At 45.8% G+C, this 14,272-nt stretch overlaps 1 protein-coding gene across 3 annotated transcripts; it reads left to right on the top strand.

The window, feature by feature from the left end:
• Positions 1 to 962: 962 nt before the first annotated feature.
• On the top strand, positions 963 to 8,809 carry Zbtb14 (zinc finger and BTB domain containing 14). Of its 3 annotated transcripts, none has more exons than XM_042699192.1 (3): positions 963 to 1,320; positions 4,174 to 4,257; positions 5,597 to 8,809. In XM_042699192.1, exons 2-3 carry the CDS (start codon positions 4,255 to 4,257, stop codon positions 6,941 to 6,943), a joined length of 1,350 nt encoding a protein of 449 aa, XP_042555126.1. In that variant the 5' UTR covers positions 963 to 1,320; positions 4,174 to 4,254; the 3' UTR covers positions 6,944 to 8,809. The 3 variants fall into 3 exon arrangements, with proteins under 3 accessions (XP_042555126.1, XP_042555128.1, XP_042555127.1); XM_042699194.1 differs by lacking the exon at positions 963 to 1,320 and adding an exon at positions 1,474 to 1,493; XM_042699193.1 differs by lacking the exon at positions 963 to 1,320 and adding an exon at positions 2,309 to 2,383.
• The last annotated feature ends 5,463 nt before the right edge of the window (positions 8,810 to 14,272 follow it).

The raw sequence follows: 14,272 nt of genomic DNA, 5'->3' as shown, positions 1-14,272 counted from the left end.
TCCCCTTTACCATACAGACCTGCTGACCACTGTGCTTTGTCAACATTTTTTTTAAATGTCTACAAAAGCATCATCGGTTAATAGTACACCAACTGAAGCCATATAGAGTAGGCACGTATTTCTACATTGTTGACTTACGTACCTTCTCTAATTTCAGACATCGGATTAGGCGTTTTTACAAAACACGGTTGAAAATGAGTGCATCTAAGTGACTGTAAGGAGCCGTGGCATTGCAGTCCGGCTGGGGGCTGCAGGGTCTCCCCAGACCCTGTGTATCAGGACACGCAGGCTTCACCAGCTCTGGAGCTGTAACTTCTGAACAACGGGAACGTAAGATCGGTAGGGCGCCCTGTTGCCAAATCTCTCCTAGGGAAAGGCAAATGAAATCCGGCGCAGGATCACAACCGACGGGGAGCATGTGGGTGATCTGGGGTGGGGGGGATGTGGATTTAGCGGTAACCGCTCTCCTGAATGACAGGGTTACCTCTCACACTCCAGATCAAAGTTGGTCTGTTCGTGGGTTCGCAAACAAAAGCACACCGAGCAGCAGCGACCCCGCTGTTCCTGCCCAAGACGCCGGCCCAGGCACAGGCCTGGCAGACGCCCGCGGCTGCAGCTCCGTGTCCGCGCGCACCCAGGGGCAGCCCTGGCCCACGCACATGCACACGCACGGAAGCGCAGGCTCCCGCGTCCCCGGCGCAGTGCCTTCGCCGGGCGCGGGCGGGAGCGCAGGAGTCAGAGCGAAGAGGCGGGAGCTCCAGGCGGGGCGGGTGCCCGCGAGCGGCGGCGGCGCTCGTGCGTCGGCGACCTTGCTGCCGAAGCCCCGCCCACGCCCCGCCCACGCCCTTCTCCCGCGCGCGGGCTCCGCGCGCCCCGAGCCAGGCGCGTGCGCGCGCGTGCGCAGGCCAGAGCCCTCCGGGGCGGCCCCGTAGACACACGGTCGAGAGCGTCGGCAAGGTCCCGGATTAACCCTTTCCGTCCTCGCCCACTTAGGAGGTCCGCTCGAGTTCCGTGCCTGCGCAAGCCGGCGGCGCGCCTTCCCCCCCCCCTCAGCCCGCACCGCGCATGCACGGGAAGGGGGGGCGGTGGGGGTGTTCACGGCCGGCTAGACATTCTGTGCTCGTGCAGGAGAGGGCTGCTACCATCAGGGACGTGCACGATTTTCCCCACCCCGCCCCCTCCCCAAACTAAAAAAAAAAAAATCCAAAACATTGCCACCGTCGTGCCCCCCCCCCGGTCTCGCGTGCATCCCGGCCCGGCCCGCGCGCTCGGGGACGCGGAGAGCCCACGGCGAGCGTCGGTGGCCGTGCCAGGCAGCAGGTAAGCGCGGGCGGGGTGGTGCAAAGGTGCCGGGGCGTCCGCGAGGCGGGCACGGGGACGCGGGGGCACTGGCGGCTGGCGCGGCGGGGTGGCCCGGAAGAAGCGCGTTCCCGCCGAGCTCCGGGGCACCAGCCAGCTTCCAGGATGTGCGGCGCCACCGGCGGCGCGGCGCGGTGCGAGCGGGGACGGGCGTGGGCCGGGGCTGGGCGTGGGGATGGGGCCGCCCCGGGGGCCGCGCGGGCCGGCGAGCGGGCTCCGGCAGAGGCCGGGCGGCGGCGGCGGCGTCCCCGCGCGCGCGCTCGGCGGCCGAGTTCATGGCCGTCCCCGCTCGCACCGCCGCAGTGCACCGCGGTGGGGGTGGGGACGGAGACGGCCGAGCCGGGCGCGGAGCGCGGCCCGCGGGGCGCCGCCCCTCCGAGCCGCGGGCCCCGCCGCGCCGCCCCCCAGCCGTCTGCGAAGGCGTGGGGGCCGGGACCCCCCGCGCACGCACTCCGGGTGCGCCCGCGGAGCTCGGGGAGGCCGGCCGCGCGCCGCCTCCGCCCCCGGCCGCGGGAGGGAGGCAGGGAGGGCGGGGGAAGGCCCGGCGCGAGCCGGCCGGGGAGTGCGCGGGGCGCGAGCTCCGGGCTCGCGGGCGGCGCGGCGCGGCGCGGGGCTGCGGAACCGGCCGCACGCCCGCTCCCGAGCTCGTCGCGCCGCCGGGGCCGCTGCGGGCCGCGGTGCCTGCCTCCCGCGCTCCGAGCCGCGGCCCTCGGCCTGCGCCCGCCCGGAGACGATGAAAGGGAAAGTGGCCCCGGCGCGACCCCGCTCCCGGGCCGCCAGCTTTTGTTGGGGAAGGAATACAAAAGGCTTTCTCCACCCCCCACCTCCCAGGCCCGGAGGGGAGCCGGCGGGGCGAGGCCCGGCGCGCTCCGGGGCTCCGGCGCTTCTTGCCCCGCTTCCTCCCGGTTTCCGAGCTGCTTGTTTGCGGCCGCCATTGTCGCGGCTGCTTGGTAGGGGAGGCGGCGGCGGCTGCTGCTTATGTAAGTTCGGCTTTGCTGGAAGCCCCGCTGCCTGCTTTGTTCAGGTCGGTTTACTTGTGGAGGTGTCGTTGGAAGCTACATCTTGTTCTGCGTCTGTCATTTACACACAGACGGGCAATGGCTCTCTTTGGGGTTGACTCATCTGGATTTAATAGCGGGTATATCTATAGAACAAAATGAACCGATGAGCTCGTCGTGGTCTTTTCTTTTCCGTCCTGAGAGATCTTGAAAAACCCAAGGGGTGGCCACATCCAAACTAGCCGAAATAGAAAAGCACGCTGGTAGGTTGCCATGACTACCATTAGACACTGCTGGTTCAGGTCCCAGGCACTTTCTAGCCCACTTAGCACTGAGTTAGTAGTGACAACTGGAAGGAAGGTGTCGCGGTAGGAAGGTTGAGCCTGGACTGCCCTTCCTCGGGGTGACTAGACCCCCAGGTTGCAGTCGGTGCACATCCGGGAGGCAGAGACAGACAAATGGAATGGGCAAGTCAGGAGCATCTTCAGAAAAGATTGTACTGACTCTTCACAACTCCGATCAACTGCTGATCAGACGATCCCAAGTATCCTAAGTGACTTGGTGTTTCCTATGGAAGGAATTTCTTAGGGTTTTCAAGATACCGCATTCTCAGAAGTTGGAGTTTTATACCCAGGTGGTTGTGTAGGAGTGTATTATAACCCATTATTCACACACCAGGCAGATTATTTTGGGGTCAGTTCTTAGTAGAGGAAACTTTCTGGATAGGAAACTTTTATTCAGAATACTGGTCAGCAGGATGGAGATTTTCAAATAAGAAAGCACACAAAAAGCTAAAAAATACCTGAGTTTGGGCTGGGAAGGTGGCTCAGTGGTAGAGTGCTTGCCTTGCATGCATGAGGCCTTGGGCAGAAAAGGCCAGAATTGGCGCTGTGGCTCAAGTGGTAGAGCGCTAACCTTGAGCTGAAGGGACAAGGCCGAGGCCCAAAGTTCAGGCCCCACGACTGACAAATAAATGAATAAGTTTTTTAAAAATGCGTGGGTTTATCGAGTGCAATCTTAGAAGTGTGTGCTACATCACATAGATATGTAAAGAACAGGACTCTTGTCCAGCTACTCAGGAGATTGGGATTTGAGGATTGCCATCCCAGGCAAGAAAGCCCATGAGACTGTTATCTCCAATTAACCATTCAAAAAGCTGGAAATGGAGATACATTTCAAATAGAGTAGAACAGCTCAGGGACAGCACCCAGGCCTGGAGTTCAAGCCCCAAGACCAGCACAAAAGGAAAGGATGTGTGAACTTATACAAGTCACAGGCTCCTAGAGAAATGGTAGTGGACTATATGGAGCATGAAGCAAGAATGGTGATTGAGGGACAGCCCCTGCATCTGAGCAGATACAGACATGGCTCTGCTAGCCAGGGGACAGCCTTTTAGTTTCTCTCCAAGTTATCCTTCAGATTCCCAGTGCATAACCCTCAACAATTCTAGGCTATATCTGCTCCAAACCAGTCCTGGTAAGGTTACTGACAGCCATGTCTTAATACTCCCTTAAAAAAAATGCCCAAGAGGCAAAGTAAAAAAGGGTTTTATTAAGTATGGGGGGGCTGGGAAGGTGGCTCAGTGGTAGAGCGCATGCCTTGCATGCACGAGGCCCTGGGCTCAATTCCTCAGCACCACATAACCAGAAAAAGCAGGAAGTGGCGCTGTGGTTCAAGTGGTAGAGTGCCTTGAACTGAAGAGCTCAGGAACAGCACCCAGGCCCAGATCAACAATAAAAAAAAAATATTGGAATTATTCTTGGCTTAGAATTTGGGATAGAGGAAAATCTCACAATTCTTTGTTTTTTTTCTGTAGGTCTGGCGTGCCCCGGATCAGAATTACTCTGATCTGAAGATTTTGGTGTTCAGGGCATTAAGAAAATAGCCTCAGTTGTTCATGGTAACTATACCTTTGTATCTTAAATCTTGAGAAAAGGATTTTATGTTTACTTAGTGTCTTGGAGCTTTGTTTAAAATGTTATTGCTATTAGACAGGTACTAGTGACTCACAAATGTAATCCTAGCATCTCAGGAGGAGGAGATCTGAGGATCACAATCCAAAGCCAGCCTTGGCAGATAAATCCCAGACACTCTCTATCCCCAGTTAACCAGCAAAAAACTGCAGGTGGAGGTATGTCTCAAGTAGTAGAGAGTGCCAGCCTTAAGCAAAAAACTAAACAAGCAAAAAGTCCCTGTGTTTAACAGCCCCCCAAAATATATACATAGTTATGTTACTATGAAAAAAGATACTGTATCAGTTACTTTCAAGCTGTATTATAAGGTGTATATAAAACATCAGTCAACTTTTTTTTAGATAGGGATCCCATCCCTAAGATACCTTATGGTATCTGTGGTAATATTTCAAAATCTGGAAAAGTCCAAACCAGAAACATTTCTGGTAAAGGATACTTAACCCACACTTCCAAGCCACTATTACTCTTCCTAATGTCATCTAATTAAACTTTGATCTTCACTAAGGAGTGGTCCACAATTCAGAGATAGCACTGAATGTTTTGGCAGTGCTTTCTTCTAGTTCCACAATAGTGGTTTATGTCCTCTATTAAGGAAACATAACACTCAGCACTATTAAGATATTTTACCAAGTCTTCCATGAGTTAGACGTTACAGACGAAACCAGCAAAATCCTTTCTTAAACCTGTTTAAACCTTGAAGTAAAATTATTTTACATTATTGTCTTTTAGTAGTCGGGGACAATGGGTTTTGGAGCTAAATTCCAAATCAACTCCAGCCAAATGACCTGGATTTGAGTCTAGATTAAATAGTTGTAGAATACTGGGTAGATTTCTGACTTTGTCTTCCTCATGGTTATTTTAAGTTAATAGATATTTAAAGTACATAGAATAACACCTGGCATTATTGGGTAAAAGTTGCTACTACTATTACTGTTGTAACTTGGGAAATGTTAGGACGCTGAAGCGAAGTATAGTTACCAATACAGAAACCTTTCAGTCTTGAGCAAAAAAAATCTAAACAAGAATGTGAGGTCCTGAGTCTAAGAGCCATTATACATACAGAAACACACACAAATCAGTACTACTACTATTAAAAATATTGCATAAAAGTACCTTTAAGCCATCCTTCTTGAACCACCCTTAGCATTGTCTTTCTGAAATGGTCAGGTTTCTATGGATTGATCATAAAATACAAGTCTGCCTGTGTTTTCTGTATGGAGAAGTATTTTGCTGATGATGACTAAACTTGGACATTTTTTTTTGTAGGAGTTTTTCATCAGTATGTCTGAAACCATTAAATATAATGACGATGATCATAAAACTCTGTTTCTGAAAACACTAAATGAACAACGCCTGGAAGGAGAATTCTGTGACATTGCCATTGTGGTTGAAGATGTAAAATTCCGAGCCCACAGATGTGTTCTCGCCGCCTGTAGCACCTACTTCAAAAAGCTTTTCAAGAAGCTTGAGGTGGATAGTTCATCAGTGATAGAGATAGATTTTCTACGTTCTGATATATTTGAAGAGGTTCTGAACTACATGTACACAGCAAAGATTTCCGTGAAGAAAGAAGATGTTAACTTAATGATGTCATCAGGTCAGATTCTTGGTATCCGGTTTTTAGATAAACTCTGTTCTCAGAAGCGTGATGTGTCTAGCCCTGATGAAAATAATGGCCAATCAAAGAGTAAATATTGCCTCAAAATAAACCGCCCCATTGGAGATGCTGCTGACACTCAGGATGATGATGTGGAAGAAATCGGAGATCAGGATGACAGTCCTTCTGATGACACAGTAGAAGGCACTCCCCCAAGCCAGGAGGACGGCAAGTCACCCACGACTACACTCAGGGTTCAGGAGGCAATCTTGAAAGAGCTAGGCAGCGAGGAGGTCCGAAAAGTAAACTGTTACGGCCAGGAAGTAGAATCCATGGAGACCCCAGAATCCAAAGATTTGGGGTCCCAGACCCCTCAAGCCTTAACATTTAATGATGGAATGAGTGAGGTGAAAGACGAACAAACACCAGGCTGGACGACAGCTGCCAGTGACATGAAGTTTGAGTATTTGCTTTATGGTCACCATCGGGAGCAGATCGCCTGCCAAGCCTGCGGTAAGACATTTTCTGACGAAGGCAGATTGAGAAAACATGAAAAACTCCACACTGCCGACAGGCCATTTGTGTGTGAAATGTGTACCAAAGGCTTCACCACACAGGCCCACCTGAAAGAACACCTTAAAATCCACACGGGGTATAAACCCTACAGTTGTGAGGTGTGCGGGAAATCATTTATCCGTGCCCCAGACTTAAAGAAGCACGAGAGAGTTCACAGTAACGAGAGGCCATTCGCGTGCCATATGTGTGACAAAGCCTTCAAACACAAGTCCCACCTCAAGGACCACGAGCGGAGGCACAGAGGGGAAAAGCCTTTTGTATGTGGCTCCTGCACCAAGGCATTTGCCAAGGCTTCAGATCTGAAGAGGCACGAGAACAATATGCACAGCGAAAGGAAGCAAGTCACTCCCAGTGCCCTCCAGAGTGAAACAGAACAGTTGCAGGCCGCAGCCATGGCTGCCGAGGCAGAGCAGCAGTTGGAAACAATAGCCTGCAGCTAGAGGTGAAGGGATAAACTGGAACCCCTGGCCTGGCCTGAGAGGCAACACTGAGATTGCATCTATGGGACAGAATCCCTGTGACCACCAGTGACTGCTGTGGAAGCACACCTGAGTGTACTCACTGGACTTTGGCAGTGATTAGATATTTTTAAACTTTTTAAGGAAATGGAGTTCCTAAGTTCTGACCAAACAGTGTGACTGTCTTGTGTAGTGTCTAGTATTCATGTTGCCAGGAAGCTCCCCTCCCCTTCTTTTCTATGGTTTGGAGAACTCCGGTGACCAGTTTAAAGAGAGAGACTTCTTCTATGTCACTTTTAATTCCTCTCCACTTGGCAGGCTGGAGAGCATGCTGCATAGCATAAATAACTGAGTAAATCGATTTCCTAATCATCAAAGTGTACATGACTTATGGTCAAAACAGCATTTTTTAATGACTTTAAGAAAAGTATTTCATACAGGCGCAGAAAATGTCAGCAGGTGGTTGACCCAGGAACACTGCGCAGGTCTGAAACCAAGTTCTGGAAATGCAGAGCGGTATTAGATTATTTGGTTTGTTAATTTTTTTTTATATCACTGTTTTTTACTGTTACTGTGAACAAACAATAATTGCTTTGCTGAACTGTTTCTCCATCCATGTTGATTGCCCTCCTACCTACATCAAAAGCTGTAGTCACACATATTGAAGGCCAAGCAAATCCACCACAATGCTTGTGGTTTGGGGACTAAGTTCCTAGCTTTCTCCTTGTTGGGGGCATTGCCACTCTGCAGCAGTCGGGAATTGTGGAGTGGACCCATGATGAGAGGAGTAGGAAAAGCTCTCAAGAGTCAAGGTTTTCACATGTGTGACAGTTCCAAGATGTCCTAGATCAAAATGATTCAGAATTGATTTTGAAATTGGACTTAACATTTAAAATCAAAATTAAGACAAAAAGCAGATACGCTCCTTCAGATAACTTATATACAGTTTAACAATCTCATCAGGCTTCTCAGCTCCCTATAACATGGTTTTCCCATTAAGGACATGCACTATGCTTACTTAAATAAATTTAAATTTTTTTAAGTGTGTAAATAGTAGTGTTGGTTTTATATATTTCAAGTTCAAGGAGACAGCTGCACTTTTTTTTTTTTTTGCACATTGGATTAAAATACCTTCCTGTCTGCAACAGATGTCATCAGATCATTTTAATTAATACATCAGACCAAATGTTTATGTTCTTGAAGTATAGTTCATCCCTGGTTACAGTTCTAAATAGAAGTTGATGCCTTTTTGTAGTGGCAAATCAGAATTATAAACTCTTTCAGATTTGGTGTACTAAATATTCTTTTAACCATTTTCTTAAGAATATATTGAAATGCAGACAATTGTTTGAATTATGTTCTGTAAGAAAATATTAGTTATATAGAATGTGTAAACTTGTAGAGATGCCAACACTTTAAAGTTCAAGTTTGGTTGCTAGGATTTTTCTTTTTAAAAAAATACATTGGAGTAATTTCATAGCTTGCTGCATTAACACCTGTAATTACTATTGTGGGGAAATTTTTATTTTTTAAATTGGTGTAAGTGTTATGCCAGGATTGTAGAATTGAAGATGCTACTTTTAAATTTTTTTTATTTATTGGTAAATGTTTAATTTAGTTAAAAATTAATTTTCCTTAAAAGTTGTTTATTCTGTACTAAAAGTAGTCCTGTCACTGTTTTTATGTCATTGGTAGAAGGGGAGCTTGACTGGTTCCTAGGCTGTTTTAACCAAAGCAAAGGTAAAAGAATTTAACATCTTGTCTGTAACTACTTCAGCAAACCATATTTTGGGCCTTCATTTTTGTATATAAAAGAAAAAACGCTTCTATCATTCCTGTTCTTATTTATTCCTCATGTCCAAAGTTCTACCACAGTGTACTTTCTATGCTATTTTTCATGGTTTTACAGATACAGGTTACGTATGGCATTAAAACCACATAGTCCCCCCCAAAAAAGCTTAGATTTCGGCATTCTGTTTGTATTATGCAAGCGCTTTTCGTTTGGGCAATTTTTTTTATTAGAAGTATATTTGTGTTATAATTTCTACTATAGGCACTGGGTTCTTTTTGGGGGTTGAAGTGCATGTTTTCTTTCTTTCTTTCCTTTCTCTCTTGTGTTGTCCTCAGTCATACATTGCTGGGTCCTGGTCAGTAACACTCCATGTCCACATCTCTAATAGTCCCTTAGATAGCAAAGCCATCATGTTAGATTCTTCAGAGGAACATCTAGTATTGTAGGGAGTTGATTCTGCAAGGGAGAAATTCTAAATGTCAATATTGCTACAATTTTGTGGTATAAAAGACAGTGTCCACCAACTTGATGCTTTACTTGTCTTATATTGACATTGATTAAGAAAGCTTACAGGCTCATGCCTGTAACCAGGAGACTGAATTTGAAGCCAGATGGGGCAGAAAAATTAGTTTTACTCTTCTCACCAATTAACCAACAAAAAGCTAGAAGTGAAGCTGTGGTTCCAGTGGTAGAGCACTAGCCTTGAGCACAGAAGCTCAGAGACAGTGCCTAGACCTGCCCCTCCTTCCCCCCCCCCCCCCCCCAGGACTGGCACCAAAAAAAAAAAAAAAGGAAATTATAGGAAATGTAATCTGAGGGTAATGCATTATCAGCTGTTACGATAAAAATCTGAGATAGTCTGCCAAAAAATGGGCTCTGAGTTTTGAAGGTTTCAATTCATGATGGGTAAGTCCTGTTTGGAACCTGTGGTGCTACGTGGTAAGAGCAGGTGATGTTGCAGAACCACCTAATTCAGGGCCAGGAAGCAAGGAGGAAAGCTGGAATTGCACTGTTCCTTTTCAGATCTTAAGAACTTAAAAGACCTCCCACTAAATCCTGCCCCTAAAGATTCTACCATCTCCCAGTAGTGCCACAAGCTAGAGTCCAAGCCTCTTCATACATTAGGGAGACACAAGAGCCAAACTATAAGCAGGTAGTTTCCCTATTATTAGCTTAGTTACTAATCGTGAATGGTTAGAAATTACCACCCATTAATGGTTGTGGTTCCCATCAAGTGAGCTTAATACTAGTAAACTCCTGGTGTTTTGTTTGGAAATAAGATTAAGACAGCTGCTGGTGATTCACACCTGTAAGCCTAGCTACTTGAGGCTAATATCTGAGCATCTCTGTTCAAAGCCAGCCTGGGCAGGAAAGTCTGAGACTCATTGCCAATAAACTACTCAGGAGAGCTGGAAGTGGCACTGGCTCAACTGGTAGAGTGCTAGCCTTGAGCAAAAGAAGCTCAGCAACAGTGCCCAGGCCCAGAGTTCAAACCCAGAACCAGTACACACAAAAGCCAAAAGTGGAGTTATGGCTCAAGTGGTGGAGAGCTAGCCTTGAGCAAAAAGCCCAGGCCATGAGTTCAAGCTCCAGGTTGTGATGCAAATAGATTGTGTTGTATAAGGCTATCTGTAGTTCATTCATTTGGAACCTGGAATTAATTTTCCTGTATTAATACTGTCAATCTGGTTGGTTTATAGAAAATCTGGAACATTGGGAATATTTAAGGAACTACAGTAATAAGCATTTTGGTATAGAGATCTGATTAGGGAGCCATGACCTTCCAGAAGAATGGAGAGCTGTCACTTTCCTCTAAAGTCTGTCTTAATTTTTACTGGGAACTTTCTCTCTGTAGACTTAATCAAAATGAGCCTTTAACTCTGCAACTGCTTTAAGATATGTAAATGTGATGTGTCACCTATACACTGTGCATAGAACATTCTTTCAGGCAATGAGCTGGATCCTTGTGATTCACAGATTGGGCCACTGTCTAGCAGAAGGCATGTTCCTTTTTACTCGAGCCTGCATCATTTTAAGAAATGGTAGTATTTACCATTCTCCTGTAGTCCATGATTCCTTCAAGGTCATCATACTGGGTGAAATTTATGATACATTTCAGCAGTTAATTGTTCTTGTCATGATTTCAAGAGATATTCTTGGGCTGGAAGCATGGCTCAAGTGATACAAAGTGTACGCCTAGTAAGGGAAAGGCCCTGAGTTGAAGTCCCAGTATTGTCAGAGACATATCTGTCACCAGAGATTCCTATTATTTGACTCCTTTTCAGTATGACAAAGATGAAGTGTAGTTTAGTGGAAAGACTTTTCAAGTCAAAGTTTAGATGAGTTTTTTAACTACTTTTTTATATCATCTCTAAAGTAATGTCAGATTTTTACCTTTCAGGAAGATTGTGATACACAACAACGTTCACAGCAATCGCTGGTCTGCACCACAATGTTTTTTTGTTGTTTTTCTGGTTTTGGTGGTATTACTGGGATTTAAACCCAGCCTTGGGCTTGCTAGGCTGGCACTTTTCTGGCCCTTTTTGCTTCAGTAGCTTTTGTTTTGAATAGGTTCTTAGGTTTACATTCAGGCTGTCCCGTTCCATTATTCTCTTCTGCTTCCCCATAGGTAGGATGACAGGCACATACCACTTGCCATGCCCATATTGAGATGAGGGGCTTTGAATTTTGTACCTGAGTTGGTCTTAAACTGTGCTCCATCCAGACACCTTGTAAGTAGCTAGGGTTACAGGCATGGACCACTTACTGTGCTGGACTTGGTCTCTACTTTTTTTTTTTTCTTTTGTGTAGGTACTAGGTCTTGGAATCAAGGCCTTGTACTCCCACTTGGCTTTTTTTGCTCAAGGCTGGGACTCTACTATTTGAGCCATACTTAACACTTTCAGCTTCTGCTGGTTAGTGTTGATAAGAGTCTCAAGTCTTTTCTGCTTGGGCTGGCAGATTCTTAGATCTCAGCCTCATAAGATCTTAGGATCTAGCCAGGATTACAGGCATGAGTCATCTGTGCCTGGCTTTGCTCCTCACATGACGTGTATATGTGTGTGTGCCAGTCCTGGGCTTCATCTCAGGGACTGGGCACTGTCCCTAAGGATAGAATTCTACCCCTTGAGCTACAGCTCTGCTTTCAGCTTTATTTTTCTTTCTGTGATTAATTGGAGAAGCATCTTACAGATTTTTCCTGTCTGGGTTAACTTTGAACCCAGCGTGTGCCTCAATTCTTAAAGAGCTTCCTTTTTTTTTTTTTGTTCCTTTCTGTCTGAAACCAAGACTTGAACTCAGTATCTGATGCTTTCACTCACTCACTGGCTGGCACACCACCACCTGAACCACCTGAGCCACACCTCCAGTCCCTTAATCACGGGATTGAAGCAAATTAGAAGTTCTTTTTGCCTTGGCACCTGTCAATTCTGCAAACACTGGCCCTAAATTAAGAGTGTAGACCTCATTTAATCTCCTTCCCTGAAAATGCCTGTAAGAGCTGCATTTACCATTCCTGTGTTCTTCGGCCCATTTACATCTTTAGTCTTGCAAAGGTGTAATAATCTCTGAATTTTCTTTGGTTTTGTAATTACCCATCATCTGTCTATTTTTAAGTATGTCATTGGAAAAACAGCCAAATGTAAGCCCCAGCCTTTGAGTGGCTTCCTGCTTTTCTTTGAGAACATGAGGACAGTTAGAACTGCAGTTTTGAGAGCCAGCTTTTAACTCTTATACATGAAATTGTGCATTTAGAAAATATTATATTATGCTTTTTTAAGTTGGGTGTATTTTAGGCTACACCTAACCTTTCCCTTTCTGGTTTGTATAAATTCCAAGATTGTCTGTTATTTCCTCTCCAAAGAGCTTAGATTACTATCTAAGAAATCTGAGGCTGGGAATGTGGCTTAGTGATAGTGTGCTTGCCTAGCATGCATAAAGCCCTGAGTTTGATTCCTCAGTACCACATAAACAAAACAAAACAAAAAAAAAAGAAGCCGGAAGTAGCACTATGGCTCAAATGGTAGAGTGCTAGCCTTGAGCACAGGTACAGTGCCCAGGGCCTGAGTTCAGGCCCCAGAACTGGTACAAAAAAAAAATCTGATTTTCCTTTTGTTTTGGAATAGCTGTTTTACTCTTTGCAGGATATTTCCATGAGCCATACACAAAAGATTTTTGTTCTTGTTTCTGTTTTTGGTTGGTTTGTTTGTTTTTAACAGAGCTGAGGCTAGAACTCAGGGCTTTGTACTTGCCAGGCAAGTGCTCTTCCGTTGAGCTAAACCTCCAATCACCACAAATGTATTTTGTAAATAAATACCATGGATGACATTGGACTGGGTACTGGGACTGCAGCAGACAGTAAGATGAATGCCATTCCTATTTGTCTAGTATGGAATGCCTTATCTTTCTACATTTTGCAAAATTTTCAGACAATTCAGTGATCAGAAATATGCAATAATTTTAACAATCTGGTATGTAAGCTAGGCACCAGTGGCTCACACCTGTAATCCTAGCTACTCAGGAGGCTAAGATGAGAATCAAGGCTCAAAAACAGCCCAGGCAGATAAATCGGAGAGACTGTTATCTCCAGGTAACCAGCAGAAATACACTAGAAGTGGAGTTGTGGCTCAGGTGGTAGAGCACCAGCCTTGAATGAGAAAGGCAAGGAAAAGATGAATGAGAATGTGACGCCCTGAGTTCTAGGTCTAAGACCTGCACAAAAAGGGGGGAGAGGGCAACCTATCATGTATGAATTTTAATCCATTTTATGGAATATATTTTAGAAAGTAAGGGTTCTTTTTTTTTATATTGTTAGGAGATTCAGTGGTACCAAAATCATTCTCAATTGACTTTCTTTAATGAACTCAGAAAATATATTAATTGTATATTACCATTTCCTATAAAAAAATTTATTGTTATTATAAAGGTGAAGTACATGGGGAAAAGTGCTTGGGAGGGGGGAAAAGTGGTAGAAAATGAGGGAAGGGTACTTTCAAAAAGAAATGTACCGATTACCTGACTTATGTAACCCCTCTGTAATCACCTTTCAATAAAAATAAACAATGAATAGAAATGGAAGAAAGAATAAAGATTACATACAAAGGGTTACAGTTAAGTAAGTTAGGTAAAGACTACATATCTGCCAGGCACTAGTGGCTCATGCCTATAATCCTACCTGCTCAAGAGGCTGAGATCTGAGGAACACATTTCAACAACAGCTAGGGCAGGAAAATCCATGAGACTCTTCAAGCAACCACCGGAAAACTGGAAATAGTACTTCAAAATGGTAGAGTGCTACCCTTGAGTGAAAAAGTTCAAGGACAGCACCTAGGCCCTGGGTTCAAGCTCCATGACCAACAAAAAGTACATTGTTATTATAAAGGTTATGTACCGAGGGGTTACAGTTGCATAAGGTAAAGAGTACATTTCTTTTTGGACAATATCACCCCTTCCCTCACATTCTCACAGTTTTCCCTCCTATCCCCCTAGAAGGATTTTTCATTTCCCTTCTGGATACTATA

Source organism: Dipodomys spectabilis, unplaced genomic scaffold (genome assembly GCF_019054845.1).
Source record: "Dipodomys spectabilis isolate Male_0828 unplaced genomic scaffold, ASM1905484v1 ptg000235l, whole genome shotgun sequence".
NCBI lineage: Eukaryota > Metazoa > Chordata > Mammalia > Rodentia > Heteromyidae > Dipodomys > Dipodomys spectabilis.
This window is presented reverse-complemented; position numbering and strand designations above follow the sequence as displayed.